The 18,236-nt window shown below is 41.0% G+C and overlaps 3 protein-coding genes across 6 annotated transcripts in view; 2 read left to right on the top strand and 1 right to left on the bottom strand.

Moving 5' to 3' along the window:
- Nucleotides 1-827: 827 nt before the first annotated feature.
- On the top strand, nucleotides 828-8,802 carry atp6v0cb (ATPase H+ transporting V0 subunit cb). The gene is made up of 3 exons (XM_046068832.1): nucleotides 828-1,106; nucleotides 6,562-6,745; nucleotides 8,581-8,802. The coding sequence occupies exons 1-3, from the start codon at nucleotides 1,034-1,036 to the stop codon at nucleotides 8,783-8,785; spliced, it is 462 nt and encodes a 153-aa protein (XP_045924788.1). The 5' UTR covers nucleotides 828-1,033; the 3' UTR covers nucleotides 8,786-8,802.
- A 1,540-nt stretch (nucleotides 8,803-10,342) lies between these two features.
- nubp2 (nucleotide binding protein 2 (MinD homolog, E. coli)) lies at nucleotides 10,343-16,088 on the bottom strand. Of its 3 annotated transcripts, none has more exons than XM_046068829.1 (7): nucleotides 16,067-16,088; nucleotides 12,670-12,785; nucleotides 12,261-12,459; nucleotides 11,920-12,074; nucleotides 11,424-11,534; nucleotides 11,138-11,207; nucleotides 10,343-10,638 (listed from the first exon to the last, which is right to left on the bottom strand). In XM_046068829.1, the coding sequence occupies exons 1-7, from the start codon at nucleotides 16,086-16,088 to the stop codon at nucleotides 10,499-10,501; spliced, it is 813 nt and encodes a 270-aa protein (XP_045924785.1). In that variant the 3' UTR covers nucleotides 10,343-10,498. The 3 variants fall into 3 exon arrangements, with proteins under 3 accessions (XP_045924785.1, XP_045924786.1, XP_045924784.1); XM_046068830.1 differs by lacking the exon at nucleotides 16,067-16,088 and adding an exon at nucleotides 13,329-13,454; XM_046068828.1 differs by lacking the exon at nucleotides 16,067-16,088 and adding an exon at nucleotides 13,292-13,346.
- Nucleotides 14,070-18,236, top strand: part of spsb3b (splA/ryanodine receptor domain and SOCS box containing 3b) — a 6,622-nt gene continuing 2,455 nt past the window's right edge. Inside the window, exons 1-5 of one of the 2 annotated variants that reach the window (XM_046068826.1) lie at nucleotides 14,070-14,166; nucleotides 16,143-16,278; nucleotides 16,989-17,148; nucleotides 17,255-17,442; nucleotides 17,655-17,757. In XM_046068826.1, the coding sequence (XP_045924782.1) occupies nucleotides 14,126-14,166; nucleotides 16,143-16,278; nucleotides 16,989-17,148; nucleotides 17,255-17,442; nucleotides 17,655-17,757 (628 nt within the window). In that variant the 5' untranslated portion in view covers nucleotides 14,070-14,125. Of the gene's footprint in view, nucleotides 14,167-15,441; nucleotides 15,519-16,142; nucleotides 16,279-16,988; nucleotides 17,149-17,254; nucleotides 17,443-17,654; nucleotides 17,758-18,236 lie in introns of those variants that run through there. The other variant, XM_046068827.1, reaches the window with a different exon arrangement.

Genomic DNA, 18,236 nt, shown 5'->3' with positions numbered 1-18,236 from the left:
ATGGAGGGATGGATGAATGAAGAGGAGGAGGAGGCATAGGGCCTGCACAAGCTCTGAATGACTCACACACACAGAGAGACACTTCATCTCTCCCATGGTGTCCTAGCTCAGTTGACCCCTCCCCTCTCTGGATCTCTCAGCCTGCACTTGCTGGGAGCTATACAGTGGATTGGGGATTCTCCGTTCCCTCCCCCCACCACGTAGGCAACATACCCATGCACACTCAGCCTCAAATTCTCTCACTCTCACGCTCCAGGTTGTAGCATATCACAATTGAGTGTTAATGACCTTCTGCAGCATGGTAGAGTCGTGGTGCAAAATGCAGAAATGTGTTTGAAAATATGCAACATTATAAATTTCAGTATTTGGAGAGGTCACTTTAATCAACTATGGGGTTCTCTTGGAGCGTGACATTCATATTACATTTAGTCTAACTGGCATGATGTCCTTGGACATTTAAATGAAGATAGCACACAAACACACTGTTTCTTTAGATTAGCATGTCTCTACACCCTCTTGCTAATTCCCATCTTTCATCCTCCGACTTTTGAAGGGTGAATGCGTAGACGTCAAAGGGGAAGCCTGCAGCGGAGCACACCAAAGTGATGCCTTATAGGGGTGACCTTAAACATTTTTATTTAAAGAAACAACAATATAAAATACTTTTGCCCGGAATAAGTCGTGTATCATTTTAAATCCACACTTCTTGTTTCATAAATACCTTGTGTAGCACAGTGAATCATTAACGTACTTAATTTAAGTGCGCCCCCCACACCCAGGCGATCATAGGTTTTATCCGTACGGCCAGTCAGGTGATATTTTCCGCTTCGCCATTTTGTACTGCTGCTGCGCCGGGTATTTATCAGAAGAGTCGTGACTATCCCGTTTACACTGCTAGTTAGTTGATCAGACGGTTCCTGGTGTACTCAGTTTTTCATTTCAATCCTGTGGCCTTCAGTTGGTTTCGCAAAGTGCGATTCTTGAGTCGACATTAATAATTAATTTAGTATATTTTTATATTTTGTGAGAAAGAATGTCGGCCGAAAGCCCCGAATACTCTCCTTTCTTCGCAGTGATGGGAGCCTCTGCGGCTATGGTGTTCAGCGGTAATTATGACACGATTACCTTTCATATTTAAGATGTTTGTTACTTACAAAATGTCGTTGTGTGCATTTCCTGCTAACCCATTTGCTTTGAACTGTCAACCGTTGTGCATCTCTTGAAGCTCACTTGTTAAAGCGCTAGCCTTTGCTAACGTCAACGCAATGCTTAACGTTATCTTGTCATTTATTTAGACGCTAACGTTAGCTAGGGCAAGCACTGACTTTGGTGTATTTTTAACATGGAAATGTTAAGTTGGTGTTAGTTGTTGAGACAGTCATCGCTACTAGTCTTTCTGCTGCAACGACAGACATCAAAGACTAGTCAAGACTAGTTAGCCAGCTGATGACGACTACATTAGTTAGCTTTGACGTTAGCTTAACCATAGTTTGGTTAGGTAACGTAATGCTTTATCTGAATGGAAAGAACTAAACGGGGAATGATGCTAACTGATCAGAAGATGTTTTGTTAAAGCGGTTCTGTTTGTCTAATAGTCCTTTTTATAAAAGTGTCAAAGTATATTCCCTTTTATTTTCACAGTTGGCTGCTTGTTAGCCTGCTGTACTTAGCAGGAGGTAACGTTAACGTATAATTAAGTTGATTCCCACCTTTTTCTGCACGATTAACGTTAGAGTATAAAAGTGCTAAAAGCAATAGGTTATATCGACGAAATTATTATTATATTATTTTATTACTATTAACATAGCTTAAAAATAGAGAAACGTTATTCATGACATAAACATTAATTGACATCGTTCTGTGTTAATTGTTTGCCATTCAACAATAATTTGTGATCTGTCAAATCGGTCCTGTCACAGCTAATTTAATGCAAGTTATCTTGAGCAGAAAACCTTAAAAACTCAAATTACTATTGGAAACCAGGATCAGCTTGTTAACTTCCTTATTGCTAGAAGGAATGGCACAAGGTCACATGATGACCACATGATGAGACTTCTGACTTAGAATTGCCATGGTCTTACTTATCTCGAAATGTTAGTATAAATTCAAAAGTTAGCAGTGAACCTGTTCAAAACAATATAGATCATTTTGACAAAAAATTAAGGGCGTGACACTGCTGTTAAATCTGTTTTTGGATAGAGAGGTGATCAGGGGCAGATAAAGTTCACTTTCAAAGAAAATGAACTTTGGAAACTGGCTTGTTTTATCGTACTTGTTTATATGGATCATACTTGGTTTTTATGGATCCTTTGTTTTTCGTTTTATTATTGGACTTTCGTTAATCCAAGAAAACCACGACATCATATGCCAGTGATATGCTTTATCATGTGACTGGGTGGGATGGGTGCAATTTCAGGGGAAATCAACGAGCTACTAATTGACCATGTTACAGAGGGTTTGACCCCCTGTAGCTCGTTGCCTTTTGGCAAATGGGCTCATTGATGATGGTGAATGGTACATATGTTTTCACTGAGGGAGATCATCAGTGAGTGGCTATGGTGTAAGACTTCCACCTTTCCTCTTGTCTTCAAAAATGTACACATCCTTCAACCTATTTAATGGACAAAGAGCGAAACGCATCCCAATCATGATATAAAAACATCCCATGATATATAACTAATTATTTTTTTATTGCCCAGCCTGAAATGAGAAGCAGCTGGAAGCCAAAGCCTACCCTGGTCTTGTCAGGGCTCAGGTTTAATGTGTAGTGAGGGCAGCATGGTGGTGGTGGCCCTTGAGGATAGCAGTAGTACTAGTGTGGTGGTGAAAGAGTGACAGCTGGTGAATTAGCTAGTAGGGAGGGGATCACGCTTGCACACAGAAGGGAAGTGGTAGTGGTGGGATGCACAGCTTTAAGGATCTTAACAGTGTGTTATGGGAGTTATTGACAGGACACTATAGCTTGTGCTTCTATGATGATGCACTTTAGGGTAGGACTACAGCTGCAGTTAACGTTTACTGTCATCAGTCAATCTGTCATTTGAAAGTTTGAGCCATTATTCAGTCTGTAAAATATCAAAATAATGACAAATTCAAATTACAAGTTGTTGCCCAAGAGGATGGCTCAAATTTCTCACTTAATCAACAGTTTATAAACTCAAATGGCACTATGTTGCAGTAAATAATTAGCCATTTTCTGGAACAGAATGAAAGTATCTGTTATCTCCTGGTGTCAGGTGATGTTACATTGTTTCACTAGTGTGGTGATGGTGTCCTGTTGTGAGGACGGCCTGTAGTCAGGCCTGCTTCTGGATAGTGACCCTCACAAGCTGTCATTATCCATGAGCTTAGGACCACCACCTCCGTGATAGCTGTACTACAGTTGTTTCCCCCACCCCATTTAACAAAAAGTGTGAAATGTTTTTATTTAAGTAGTGAAAGTATAAGGCTGACACTTATATCTTAGATAATTGACATGACTGATACATTTCCTCATCTTTATCTCTTGCTCTCCAGCGTCTGCCTTTTCCAGTTTCATTTACAATTGTTAGCATGTATGTTTGGAGTAGGATAGCCTGTTAACTATAATTTTTTTTCTTCTTGTTAATTAATCAACAATGCTTTCAACTGCTTGACCGTTAGTTCACTTTCACATTGTCTTTCTCTTGAACACGCACTGTTCAGTGGAGAGGTGTACTAGGTGACTGCAGCAAAAATGCTGTAGACATCCCTCAGCTTCAGATGCAATAGATTGCTCAGTGAGTCTCATTCCTTCCTTTTAAATTTTTAAACCGTGTAGGCTACAGCCAGCATGCAGTTCTGTGAGACAGACATTTTTGTTTTTTCATTTGTTCCTTAAAACTAGTGCTTCCCCATTCACCCACTGTTTAGAGCAGGCCAATCAGCTGTCTTCTGCGTGGGCATATTGCACGCTAGATGATCCCTAGCTGGAGGCACCTCCTGCTCTGACATCACAAGACGTCACAAGGGCATCCCATACATCAAATATTCTGCAGGGAGGAAAAAAGAAAAGGGGTAAAAGCTCTTAACCTAAGCTGAGGGGATTAGGATTAAAACCCAGAGGTTGTGCCTCTGCACCGCTGCAGAAGCTGCCTTGCTACACAATAAACCTTTACTCATCAGCACAGATTGGCAATGTTTGAGGACTCCAGTGTTTCTCTGTCAACAGTCACCTGTCACACCTCAATGAGGCCAAGCTTACCAAGAAAGAATGGAGTCGAAGGATAACGTTACTAACGGTAACATATTATGCTGGTTGTTTTTGGATGGCTGAATGGCTAAAAGAAACCGCTGTTCAGAGGGTTAGGTGTTTCCAGAATAATGTCCTAGAGGTGTTTTTGTATAGTTATATTACAAGATTTGTTTTTGAAAAACTATCTGCTACTCTCTTCGTTGGACAGTTTTTCTATTGAACCGCTGAGGGAGGTTGCGTGTCCTTCCTCATGTAGGTATAAGTCTATTTGTTGAATGTGATGTACCACATAGCTTGTGTTGGATTTAAATACTGGTAATTAAGTTCACCAGCACAAAGGTTAGCACTTCCACAAAGTCAAAACAAAAAGTCTAAAAGACCATCTTTCTTGTGAAATTGGCAAGGCTTGCAATACAATGCCCAGTTGTGCTCAAACATGTCTCTTTAGATGGGTGGGATTGATTTAACCTTGTATTGATAGCATCAGTCTGATGATAAATCAGTTTAAGTAGTTGGGGCTGTGGCTGTTGCTGACTGCCATGTGCACATTTAAAGATTGGCCTGCCTCATCTTCCCGTCTGCCTCTAGATCCATTTGCCAGAAAGCCTCCCAGCTCGTCTTAAAGTTAACCAGAATTTCTTCAGGCTAGCTCCACACATTGTTCCAAGAAATGAGAGCACAGGGCAGGGCACCTCAGGCTGTATGCACAAGGCAATCTCCCAAAATGATATCTTGAGACTTTTAACATGTAATCATCAGTACTTTTGTTATGAATAGGCAAGAAAACCACTTTACACCAATGGTATAACAAGATGAGCACATTAATCGGATGCATTTTTGATTTCTTTTAATATTGCTTTGCAGGATAGTTGATGTTTTACCCTGTTAAAGGGGTGTACCGTATAATATTGTTCACAAGATACTGGTATCACTTTTAATATGTATGTAATATAATATGTCAATAATATAATTATCTCAAATAACCTAAAATATTGTGATCGTATTTGAGAGCCATATTGCCCACCCCTACCCTGTTGCATAAGTTTTACTGACTGGTACGTGGCCGTTTTGACATTGTCACAAATTGCATACAAGCAACAGCTAGTTTCAACATGTTTTGTTAATACGATAGACAGGATCTGTTGAGATTAGTGTTCAAGTTTGGCCTAGTTTCATGCAGGGACCGGGTCCAATTTGATCTGGAGTTTGTTTTCTCAAAAAGGAACTGCTTCTGATGCATTTACTGAAGCACCAATCTACAATCCTGCATTGAGTTTAATTTGTTTGTTGTTTTTGGAAGAAGGAATAAACTTGTTCACATTTACACACGCATGTGTGCACACACTTCTCATGTTGAGGAAATCTTGTCAAACCAGCCTGTCCATGATACATGAGACTCTGCCCTGCTCTGATAGGCTTTGTTGGATATTGCAGAAGCTTTTATTGGTCTAATCTGAAGACATGGGACGTTTTTTTCTTATCCAAATCTAATGTTTAGGGATAGAGGGTGTCCTAGGCTATACAGATTGTAAAGCCCTTGAGGCTGATTTGTGATATTGCTATATATAGTTGACTTGACTCTTTGCAGAATTATAACCAGTTCTTAATGGATGGTTGGTGCTCTATATTTGATTTCATATGGTTTCTAATTTTAGTGCAGTGCTCATTAATTTCCTATTTCACTCCACTCCTGCAGTCAGACTTGATTGTGTGTGACATAGGTGGCACTGTGCTTTCTCCCACACAGGCCCACAGAGGTAATACGCTGATGAAGCTTTTTGTTCTCCTCCTTCCCCCGTCACACTACAGATGCTAGCTAGAGACCAGTGCGGGCTGGAGATGGCACAAAGCAGATGTCACATGAGTGCACCCCCCCCACCCCGCCCATCCTGTACTGATGTTGTTTCTGTAGATATGGTAACCTGCTTCTCTAATGATGTCAGCAGCAGTTTCCTGTGTGCTCAAGCGTTATGAGGCTTTTTCATTCAGTCAGTGATTTACAATCTGCAGAATCAAACTTAAATTATAAGGGCTGAAGCTGTTTGAGGAGATGAGACGCAGCTGATGAGATGAGACACACAAATGCACAGCTGATTTTTGGTTGCATTGTATCGGCGTCAAGGATCAGTAATTTCCCTTTTGACACCAGCAAAATTCCCCAAGTGGAGCCATGTTGGATTTTTAAGGGGAACAGAAACTGTAACAGTCGTCGTACTGTTGCGGCATCTTTCTATTTCACTTCCGCTTCATTATTCACCTGCATTCTCTGGGTTCCGTTGTCAGTCTGCTAGCCTATTGTAACATGCGTCTAGTTTAACTAAAGTTATCTTCTCCCTCTTCCCTGCCAGCCTTGGGAGCAGCTTATGGCACAGCTAAGAGCGGTACGGGGATTGCCGCCATGTCCGTGATGAGGCCGGAGCTCATCATGAAGTCAATTATCCCCGTGGTCATGGCGGGTATCATAGCCATCTACGGCCTGGTAGTAGCAGTGTTGATTGCCAACAACATCTCAGAGAAGGTCACCCTCTACAAGTGAGTACAGTTGACCAGCTATATTTTCAGACATCTGTTGTGTACATTTTCTGTCCGTTTATTTGTCAACACATCTCCCAAGACAAGGTTTTTATTCTGTAGCAAAATTGAGTAGGAAAGGCGAATTTAAGGCAGTGGTAATATGGCCTTGTCACTTGTGGCATAAGCCACTACAAAAACAGTAAACAATTGCATAGACATGTGTTACTTAAGCATTTTATTATCAACAAAGCCCCACCGACATTGAATTCTTCCTACTAACCCACCGCCCTGATTTAGCTCCATTATCCACCAGATCCATTAATCATAAACCATCAAACTCATGAGAGCCTTTCTTTGCACTGAAAGGCATATACAAGAGGTGTGAGTCACTGGCCCCACGGTTTGATTCGATTACTATTTCACCTGTCGGGGATTTGAATGTATGATGATTCGCAATGCATCTCGATGATTAGCATCCTCAGGTTTCTATATTACATTGTACATGGTAACTTTATCATTAATTAATAAAAGTAGTCAGATAATCTGAAGTCTTTAATTTAGAAAGTGCTTTCAAAAGCCAGACTACAACAGTCTACAATACAAAAAGCTGCATCTTTTCAATACCAGTATCTGTGTGACTCACCTCAGTACATAAACCTCTCTCAGATGGCAAAGTTGACTGTGCCATGTTAATTCTTGATCCATTAGCTGGGCTGGCTGTATTATTTTTTTTTTTGTGTGTGTGTTGCAGACTTCAGCTCAAGGTGAAAATGGCTAACATGGTTGCTCAAATTCGTTATTACCAAAGTATTTAATTTTTTTGAGGCAGATTTCACACAGACTTGTCTAGTTCATGCTTCACATTAAGTTCATAAAATCTGAAATGTGCCCAGATGTTGGATTTAAAAATAGTGTGTACATTTTTTTTAGCGCTCACAGCTGATCTCCACCTCCCTTCGCCATATCCCCATTCATATAAAAGTAATGTTAGCCTAACGTTCACCCATAATTCAATGCAAGAGAGCGATGTTGCAAGTAACATGTAACTTAACAACTTTATTGTCCAGCCAAGGCCGGAAAATCAACACTCAACTTAAGTAGCCTATAATTTTGTGTAGGTTGCAAACTCCTGATTATGTTCGGTCACTGCTTTGATGCAGAATCTTGCCTGTCCACATCGCAATGCATCTTTAGAATTGAGAACTTTCCACACCTCTAACACATAATGTGTCTTCCTACAATGAAGCCAGTGTAGTTTAATGACTGACTCATAAATGTCGACGTGACAGAAGTAAACTTGCTGGAATTTGTCTCCCAATGAACCACTTCTTTTTTTTGAAAAAATTACAGAATTTTAGGGCACCGAGAAATAATAAGGATACAGAAACACCTGACTTACTCTTTAAAATCTTACTGGTATTTAAATTAAGAATATGAGCGTATCTATGATGAGTTGTTCCCTCACTCTGTTCATTTTAACTCCTTGTTGTAACGTACATAGTGGCATTCTTTATTGGGTTTGTTGGATCAGTTTAAAATCTTAAAAGGTAGGAATAGTAAAACGAGCAGAAGCTACAGTGATTATGGTTAGATGAAAAGCTTTAGGTAGCAGACTGATTAGGACAAACCCAAACACCCTATCAACTGAACAGCTTTTACCATACGGATGGAAAGCCACTCACTCCATGCATGCATTACAGGCTCTGATCAGTTGCACAAACATTAAAGATGCTCGGACTATCGCATGTTTAGTTAAAATGTTCTCATTCACTTAAATTAACTGCCAAGATTTCTCCCTCGTCAAGAAATCCTTCACATCCATTGTGCTGACTAACACTCGTCTCTCTGTTCAGGAGTTTCCTCCATCTGGGAGCTGGGCTGAGCGTGGGCCTCAGCGGGCTGGCAGCAGGCTTCGCAATTGGCATTGTGGGCGACGCAGGTGTGAGGGGCACAGCTCAACAGCCGAGGCTTTTTGTGGGCATGATCCTCATTTTGATTTTCGCCGAGGTCTTGGGTCTCTACGGGCTCATTGTTGCCCTCATTCTCTCCACGAAATAAACGCCCAAACATCTCCACTACAAGATCTGTCCTTTATGTTGCTGCTGGAGGAAAAAGTGTAAAACGGGGTGAAAAAAATTGTAAAATTTCTGCCACTCAAGAAAGAAGTGAAGGCAATGGGTGGGGAGGGGTTAATTAAAATGGCTCCATAAATATGGTTTTATCTCAGCAATGTGTACAGTCGTCCCAATTTGATAGTCAACTTGTAAATGCGCAATGTAGTGATTTGTCTGTCTCGTGTGTGTGTGTGTGTGTGCGTGCGTGTGTTTCAAAACCGTTGTATGATGAAGATTCCTTTTTTCCCTCCACTTATTTCAGGCCTTGAGGCCAGCTTAGGCAACCTGGCCTCTGGTCTTAGAGATCTGACCAAAGGGGCGCACAGCTTTTTCTCCTCCCATATCAATCTGGGAGTTGACACAACTTCTGCATTAATCTTGAAGATCTATTTGTAAAGAGAAATGTATATGGACATAAGAATTTTTTTTCCACTGATTTTTATTTATAAGAAATTGTTCATTGAACTGTTTAATGCAGCAAGTCTTTCATTCCCCAGGATATTATATATATATATATATATATATATATATATATATACAGACATATAAATATCTATATAGATAGATTTAATGCACTGTGGGGTTATTGTGATAAGTGGTTGGAATTCTTCTGGATGTAATTCTTGGTTTAATAAGATTGCCTTTAGTATGTTGCTGGTGAAGTGGGAGTTTTGTGTGTAGCTGTATTCTAATCATATGCAAACATTCTCAAACTTCAGTGTTTTTCCTGTAGTACTGCTGTTTGCATTAAAGGTGTGTGTGTGTGTGCCCCGTGATGGGTCTCACAAGTGTAATTTCCAAATTTTCATCTCCTCCCCTTATTCACCCCCCTCTCTCATCTGTGGCTGTGTTTCATCTCTTCCACATTCCAGCCATTAAAATCCTGCATGGGTTTCAGTGTCTTGTTGCTGTTGGATTTGAAGCTGAAGAAGCAGGCTAGTTTCAGAAGATGTAATCCAGATCAAAAAGGTAGTTTTATGTTGTCCTCCCGCCAAAAAATAAAATAAGTCAGGTCTAAATCACAAGACTTGATGTTATCGTTTGTAGTGTGCAGCAGGAATCCATTGAGATTAGTGTTCAGGTTTGGCCTAGTTTTATGCAGGGACTGGGACCAATTTTGATCTGGAGTTTTCTGAAAATGGAACTGCTGCTGATTCATTTACTGAAGCGCCAGTCTACAATCCTGTATTACCACTGGTATTGAAGTTATCCTGATGTCGACGTGTGTGTCTCACAATCGAATTAAAGAAGATTCCAACTTAGATTTGACTGGCTTCCAAACAAAATGTCAGTACTGTATGTGTCACTTCTAAGACAGCATGACTTGGATTTTGTATTACAAAATGATGTCTCTTCATTTGAACTTTAGAGTTGCTGTCGTCTTCCTGTTTCACTGTGGTGAGAACTTCACAATGTGGTTAACGGCTCAAAAATTGCAACTGCAGCACTGAACGATAACTGCCTGCATTGTCCTATTAGCAGATGTCGATTTGAAATGAGGTAAAACAAGATAAAGTGTTTAATATAATTAATTGTACAGGACAAATGCAACAAATCTCTACATTTACACGACTAATATCTGCATTATACTGTATTTTGCAGAGCCTATGTGCTAAAATGTGAGAACAATTCAGAATTGAGCTAATAAATTTATGGCTCAAGCTGTTTGGAGGCTGCTGAGCAGAGTCTGAGAAATACTGCTGATGGCACTGAAGGTGGCGCTGTCAGGAAATGACTGTGTGAAGTCTTTGCCCTCCTCTATACTAGCGCTGAGCAGAGGATCCAAGGGCACAGAGCCTGAAATGGAGAGGATAACTGATTACTGTTCTTACCTGAACCAAGCACCGCTGTAGCACGCTCAACTAATGTACTAATTAATGATGATCAATAGTGATAATAAAGTGGATGTTAAGGGGCATTGACTTATCAAATACTTGCTGGATGGCTAAATCTATGCAACACTGTTGGATATAGCAGGTTGCCACAGGGTAAGCTGAATTAGCTGCATCATTACTCAAGAGATTGATCTACTAACAAAGCAGATAGACGCTGTGGGAAAACGTTGATTAATCTATTCATTTGAACAACAAATACTGAATGCATCATGTCTCCGTGAGGTATTTTAAACCTTCTGAGGCACTGAAGTCTGGATCGACCATTTTATCAGCGTGGCAGTGATGTAAAATGCCTCCTAAATCATGACTGGTGGGTGAGGAGTGATGAGCAGCCACAATGTGTTGTGCCACCATGTGGCTGGAAGCAAACATTACATGTAACTCAGTCCTGTTGATCTCACCTAGGAATACTGATCCACTCAGCTTGGCTAACTCTTCACCACCACCTTTTGAGAATATATTGCTGCATTCCTGAAAATGAAAGAATATTTGTTCAAGTACATACAGTCTGAGTGCATTGAAGATGACAAAAAAAATCTGTATTTTGCTGAATATCCAATTGAGTACATATTTAAAATAGATACAGCAGCTGATTTGTAGGTGATATTACTGTAACTACACTTCAGTCTGAAGTTATTGGCATTTTACATCTGAATTGTCCAAACAGTTGTATGAAAATTTACACACCGAGCAGTGGGGACAAACAAAGCCACTCATGTTCTCAATGATGCCAAGGATCCGTACGCCTGTCTTCTTACAGAAGGTAATCTCTCTCCTCACATCCCCAGTAGATACCGCCTGTAGCCCACACAAGACCGGTAAGAACAAATCCCACAGGATATTACAAAAGTTTCTGGTTAGGGTCCAGTCTACAGTCCAGTAACAGCTGGTCAACCTCATTTAATCTGACTTTATAGAATGTATGCGTTTGTTGGAAGCATTTCATTATTTTGGTAGCTCTGTACGTATGAAGATGGCAGCAATGACAGGAATGAGCATTTCAACATTACATCACGTGTTTGTGGTCTATCTGTAAAACACTACACATCTGAGTCAGTGTTGGTCAATTTACAGCAGGCTGACAGTTTTTCACAATGTCTGAAGACACACATGCATAATAATGTACTGTATATGGCTGATATGTGATACTATGGACAGTAGGGTCTCCAGAGTAGTGAGGTACCTGAGGTGTGGTGACCAAGATGGCTCCATCCACTTTGTGTTTTTTAAGGTTCTCCAGTACCGCCAAATGCTCATCAGACGTCCCTGGCGGCGTGTCCACCAGCAGCACGTCCAGCTCTCCCCATGCTACATCTGACACAAACTGGCCAATCAAAGCTGTCGGACAGGACAATCAGAAATGTTACAGAGGAAGTGCAAAAACAAGCAGCGGAGGAGTTTGTGTTGAGACAAAGATAGATATACTGGTGCAGTCTCTTCCAATATGTGCTGTACCCGCATGATAGGTCTACTAAATAGTGTCAGAGAAGAGTAGTGGACCAGTACTACTGCAGAAAAGTATACCGGTTTTCTTGGGCCCCCTCCAGATCACTGCTTCATCTGGGTCCTCCAGCAGGAAGCCGATGGACATAAGGGCGAGGTTCTTCTGGGCATCGGTGTAGACAGGCACCCATCCTGAGTCACACTGGTGCACGGCAGGCCGGCCCATATTCAGCATGCGGGGGATACTGGGCCCACACAGGTCAACGTCTAGAATGCCTACCTGATGAACATACGAGTTTTGTTAATTAGTCAACTCACTTATGCTGCTCATTTCCTGACATTTGTATGAACAAAGAGCACAAGTCAGATATTGTGAACAGAGAGAAAAAAACCTGATAAAATACTGTGGTATGAACTGTTTCATGTTTAAAGTATTGTATTTGTACATGCATCATAACACCGCATACACACAGCTGGTTTTTTAGCTCACCTTCTTGCCAGCATGCCTAAGAGCCAGTGCTAGCTCTGTGGTGATGGTGCTCTTGCCTACACCTCCTTTCCCTGACAGGACCAATACAACATGCTGGACCTGGGCCAGGTTCCCGACTCACATGAAAAGGAGGGGGAAGAATGAGTTAGTTCAGCATGAGCGCAGCAGATACATGTAAGGCTGTCAGTACATTAGGACACAACTGTCACGAGAGTTGCCGTACTATCAAATAATCAGAGTGAAATGTCGCAGTTAGGGACCAGGGTCACGTTTCATCACCCGACTTCACAAGTTCAACATAAGTACCTTAATAGTTTCTTTGCAATCATGATTAACATGATTTCTGTAAAGATTCTCAGTTTAACACGATTGGCTTTTTCATATGAACATTATCTCTCCGAGTATATAAAACCGTTCAGTCAGTTCCGATATTGGACGTTTTAGCCGCTGAATACCTAAAACTGAAGCTGTCCAGTTAACGTTAGCTTTCGCTAACCAGTTAGCTACGTTATAAATTGGTAACTACTGTCACACACGCAGCAGTTTCTGGCAGCTGTCATCTCTAAAGAACGAGGACAGTTCGTGTACGGATGTACGAGCTACAAATAGGGACGCAACTTACTAATAAACTTTGTCTGTAACCGGTAACTTCGTCCTACCATTATTTTGTTCCATATTTTGGAGTTGGAGATTCAATCATGCACACAGCACAAGGAGCAAATACTTCCGTGTATCGTCATGCGCCACTTAGCCAATCACACAGCGGATAATACATCAGTCCCGCCTATCTTTCAACGCCACCAATAGGCTACCGGTGCGAACCACGGTGCGTTCATGCGAACCACGGTGCGTTCATTCGCACCACAAACGCTTAAAACTAATAAAAACGAGTTGTTGTTTTTTTGGTTTTTCTGTTAGCGAAGACGTATTTTACCCTAAACGACAACGACTAAAGCCAAACAGCTGGCTCCAGACATATACTTATATATCAAAAATTAACAAAGTAACATTATCATGTTTGCATAAATGTCCCGAAATCTTGATACATGTTAACTTTTTTTTTTTTTTGAATTTGTGAATCATATTCCAACAAAATAATTACCAGCAATATACACTATTGTAGGTCTGGTGAGTATCTGATAGATATTTGCAATTAATTTATCCCACCTGGGACAAGGTTTTTCTGTCTTTCTTTTCTTTTTTTTGTATGTGCATTTAACCAAGTGTTTGTGTTATCAAGTCAGAAGACCAAGGCCACAGACATTATTCCAGAGATACCCCACTTAGGTAAAATTAACTAAACAAATTAACATAAACTCCTCCCACACATAGATCCTATCCAATAAGAACAACATAAGGGCGTGGGGAACTAATGTTTACGTTCAGCTTGAAAGAAGTGGGACAGAGTGCAAACTGCACCTGTCACAAGGTCGGATAGAGGCACACCAACATTTAAATGAGCAACTGCAAGACAGTGTATAGGAAGACTACTGCAAGGTAAGAGCAGATTGCTGCTAAAATTTATATATTCATGCTGTACTGTGTCTGACCGAGATTTAAACATTCAGCTGATGCTATATGACTCACAGTGAGAATTACAGATGGTCTAATGACTAAGACAGGACAGCATGAGATTCTGTTGTGTTTGAATAGAAAGTCTGGGCAGGACATTGGGGGAGATTTGATTTTCAGTAGTTGAATATCTGAAACATAAAAATCATTCACATCACTATCACAGTCCTACAGCGACTGCATTATATCATATTAATCAAAACACTGGCTGACACAAGAACTCTAGTTTGTCTTGTCAATGCATTTACAGTATGTAGGGTAAGGACCAATTAAAGTGAGACTAGCGCCAGACTAACTAATCTAAAGTATTGGCAATTATCTCCTGCACCTGCTTGCAAAGCACTCACCAGCTGCTGTGTTCAGTGGTGGCATTAACCGAGACATGCTATCAGGTTAAGGTATAGCGTGTTGAACACTGCAGTTGAGGCTACTGATTGTAATGATTACTGCTTGTGAAAGCAGTTCAACACAGATAAGACTTTTTAAAAACAACCAAGGCAGTCCTGTTCATGTAGAGCTGCCTGCTTTCCAGGTCATAAAGCCCTGAAGAGAGGGTGAATTACCAAAAATATCCAACTAAGAATCATGCTTGTGTTATTAAATACCGTACGAATACAAACTGGATAGAGGCAGACTTCCTATAATGTTTCTGTCACTGTAATTGCATAAACTGCATCATCTTCACTGATTGTTAAATCAACTCTTGATAGTGCACATGCAGTTCAAAATGTCCATGTTTCCTGTGTCACAATATGGCAAACTTTGACTTAAATTTCCCCACAAGTGTCTTTAAAAGTAGTAGCTATGCCATACATGGAGAATGTTTAATTTTTCCTACCAAATCCATAAATCCACTTCCATTCCAAATTAATGAATTACATGCAAACTTTTCTTACAGAGTGAATTAAAGTGCCAGATGATTATTTAGGAAGGTGTCACTGTCAATATTAGCAGGGGTGTAAACACAAGAATATCAGAATCCATGATCTATGATTGGTACATATTCTAGTCACTAGGTCAGGTGACCTTATCTGTATCTATTTGCTAATGAAGCTAACTGACAGACACGCTTGACAGACACAGTGGTGTAAAAGCGGGTTGGGTTCAAAGGTTAAACAAGCGCATGGAAACATTTCCTGCTGCCAACTGTGGTATATGGGACAGATGGAAATAGGCAAGCTGGCACACAAAGATCAGTCTATAGGTGACTAAACATTGTTCCTTACAAGGATATTTTGCAGCTTCACACTGAATGGGAGCTGGTAAGGAACATTAAGGTTAGTGAACACACTGTAGAACTGAGAAAAGCCTACAGCGAGTGTTTCCCATTCACGTTATTGACTGACCTACTTACAGTTGTCCTACAGGTTTGTGATACATTTGACAAACTCGCTGGGGATATTTCACACCTTTCTTATACAGACTTACAAACTCACAGTAAGTTGAAAATGGAAAGGAATTTAACTGTGTGTCATTTTGGGGGTGTAAACACAGTGCACCCTAAAGCTACCATCTTCAAAATTTTAAATGATGCAAACAACTTAAGATGATATACTCTCATCATTGCTTTAGGATATTTTTGAGATTTGTTTGAGATTTTGCAGTTCAAATCTTATTCTGCCAAACTGTTATGCTGTTATTCCCAGAAAGCCCTCTTCAAACTGAAATAGCAAGTTATTTCTGTGTCTCTTTCTTGAATATAGCCTGCTAGGTTTGGAACATGTGTATCCAGATACATATGTGGATAAAAAATAATCTGACCTCAACACACCAAACAAATAATAAATAAGCTGTAAAGTAAACTGTGAGTCCAAAATGACCTTACTTGACATAAATAAAGAGTACATGGACTACTGTACGTATGCCAGCTGGTCGTAAGGCGCTGGGTCTGCTGTTCACAGAGCTGCAATGCTGAGAAGAGGCAGGAACGGCCGGGCTCGGCATTTGGCCTGGAGCGAACCACGGCACGAGACAGATGCCATGGCAGTGATCCAGACATCGGACAGGGAGGAATGGGAAGGCCAGACAACGACACAGGTGAGACAGTGGGGTTTTTCGGGGTAGAGCGAAAAAAAGTGGCGCGAAGTGTGGAGCACAGCTTAAAAGAGAGAATTTAAGAAGCGGGTGATTCAGATGGAATCTATATTTGGTATGACTTGGCTCAAAGACATACTTAAGTATCTCATGCTTGATGTTACAGAATAAGAAACAGTTACATCCAAAGAAATGGTACTGTTTGACCATAGCTAATATTTCTACCTGAGGACCAGTAGTTTTCCACTGGGACTGTCCCCTGTCTGTAAGACATGATCAGGTCTCCAAAGGCATGGGCAGGTGGCTCAGTATTTTTGGCAAGGGTCTAATTTTACTTACTAGCTCACATGACTTCTCTCACCAATAGGAACTATGAACAGCTTTTAAGGAAAAGGCTATCTTGTTGACTCTTTTAAACGGGTGATAGCTCTCATTTAGTCATATAGCTCTTTTTCGTTTTACAGAATCAGATTTTTCTGTCCGGTCTTGGCAACCTTTTACCCTTTCAGGTTGCGCTTTCTGTACACTACCAAAACGTTATTATTTACAAAAAGGCATCACAGCTGCCAGTGGATTTGAGAAAACATTGAATACGATCCTGAGGCTGTCTCCACTGGATCTAATTCCTTTCCCTGATACCAAGCCAAGATCCCTGGACCATGGCCACGTCTACGGACTTACAAGGTGCTGCTTGTACTGTTTGTGTCAACCAGATCAGCGACCTGGAGTCGGAGGTGGATTACCTGCCGAGTTCTCAGACTGTATGCGAGGTGGTGTCCAGCACCGTACCTGTGATAGGGGAGTCGTTCTGCCAGTGTGAGCGACAGGAAGAGCTCAGCCTGGGCGACTGCGTCTGTGGGGAGGAGGATCAGGGTGACTATTATAACAATATAAGGCCTTGGCAGTATATTAGACATAATTGGCTTTTGTGAGAATATATATAAATATCCAGCTAATATAGTTATTCTTGTGTTCTCAGGTTTTGACTGGTTGTGGGATGAGCACTTCAAGTCCTCTGGAGCCTTCCTCAGCTGTGACAACAGGAAGGTGAGCTTTCACTCAGACTACAGCTGTGGCACAGCTGCCATCCGTGGCACCAAAGAGCTCACAGATGGCCAACACTTCTGGGAAGTCAAGATGACCTCTCCTGTCTACGGAACAGATATGGTAGGTAGCAGTTCCTTGAATAATACTAATATTATTCAAGGAACTCATAATAATAATAATAATGAAAAAAGTTATATTAGCAGTGGCCAACAATTTTTTTGTGTTTGGTCTCAGTCGATGTTGAGGGTCATTGCAAACTATAAAGCAGAGGAGTTAGACTCATTTGTTGGTTTACCTGTTTTGATCCTGTTTTTCCTGTTTCACTGGTGTAGATGGTGGGAATTGGAACTTCAGAGGTGAACCTGGAGAAGTTCAAATACAGTTTTGGAAGCCTGCTGGGCCATGATGAGGACAGTTGGGGTCTCTCCTACACAGGTTAGAGCATCAGAATACAGGGATTTAAATATAGCATGATGTATCTTAGGAATTTGTGAAACTGGATGGAGACTTTCTACCAGTAATGAAAAGTATTTTGAAGTCAAAAGTTTACGCAAGTACTGTACTTAAGTGCAATTTAAGGTACTTAGACAGGTGAGCTTACATTTTTATGGTAAGCTTTCAAAAATATAATTCAATTCAATTTTCAATTCAATTTTATTTATATAGCGCCAAATCACAACAACAGTTATCTCACAGCGCTTTTCATAAAAGAGCAGGTCTAGACCATAATCTATGATGCTATTTACAGAAGCCCAACAGTTCCCACCAAGAGCAAGCACTAGGCGACAGAGGCAAGGAAATACTTCCTTTTAAGAGGCAGAAACCTCGAGCAGAACCATGGTTCAGGGTGGGCGGCCATCTGCCTCGACCGGTTGGGGTGGAAGGGGGGGGGGGGGGGGGGGGGGGGGGGGGGG

The sequence above is a fragment of the Micropterus dolomieu genome, linkage group LG14 (genome assembly GCF_021292245.1).
Source record: "Micropterus dolomieu isolate WLL.071019.BEF.003 ecotype Adirondacks linkage group LG14, ASM2129224v1, whole genome shotgun sequence".
NCBI classification, from domain to species: Eukaryota; Metazoa; Chordata; class Actinopteri; order Centrarchiformes; family Centrarchidae; genus Micropterus; species Micropterus dolomieu.
The sequence above is the reverse complement of the archived record's forward strand: the minus strand, read 5'-3'. Positions and strand labels throughout refer to the sequence as shown.

Excerpts from the sequence above, each read along its gene's own strand:
- nubp2 (XM_046068828.1), bottom strand. The coding sequence starts at position 13,331 with ATGGTAGGACGAAGTTACCGGTTACAGACAAAGTTTATTA. Across the intron at positions 12,075-12,260 it reads GAGGGGGCCCAAGAAAACCG|CTTTGATTGGCCAGTTTGTG; the intron begins GTATACTTTTCT and ends CCTGTCCGACAG. Across the intron at positions 11,208-11,423 it reads TTGTTTGTCCCCACTGCTCG|GAATGCAGCAATATATTCTC; the intron begins GTGTGTAAATTT and ends TTTCATTTTCAG.
- atp6v0cb (XM_046068832.1), top strand. The coding sequence starts at position 1,034 with ATGTCGGCCGAAAGCCCCGAATACTCTCCTTTCTTCGCAGTGATGGGA. Across the intron at positions 1,107-6,561 it reads TGCGGCTATGGTGTTCAGCG|CCTTGGGAGCAGCTTATGGC; the intron begins GTAATTATGACA and ends CTTCCCTGCCAG. Across the intron at positions 6,746-8,580 it reads GAGAAGGTCACCCTCTACAA|GAGTTTCCTCCATCTGGGAG; the intron begins GTGAGTACAGTT and ends CTCTCTGTTCAG.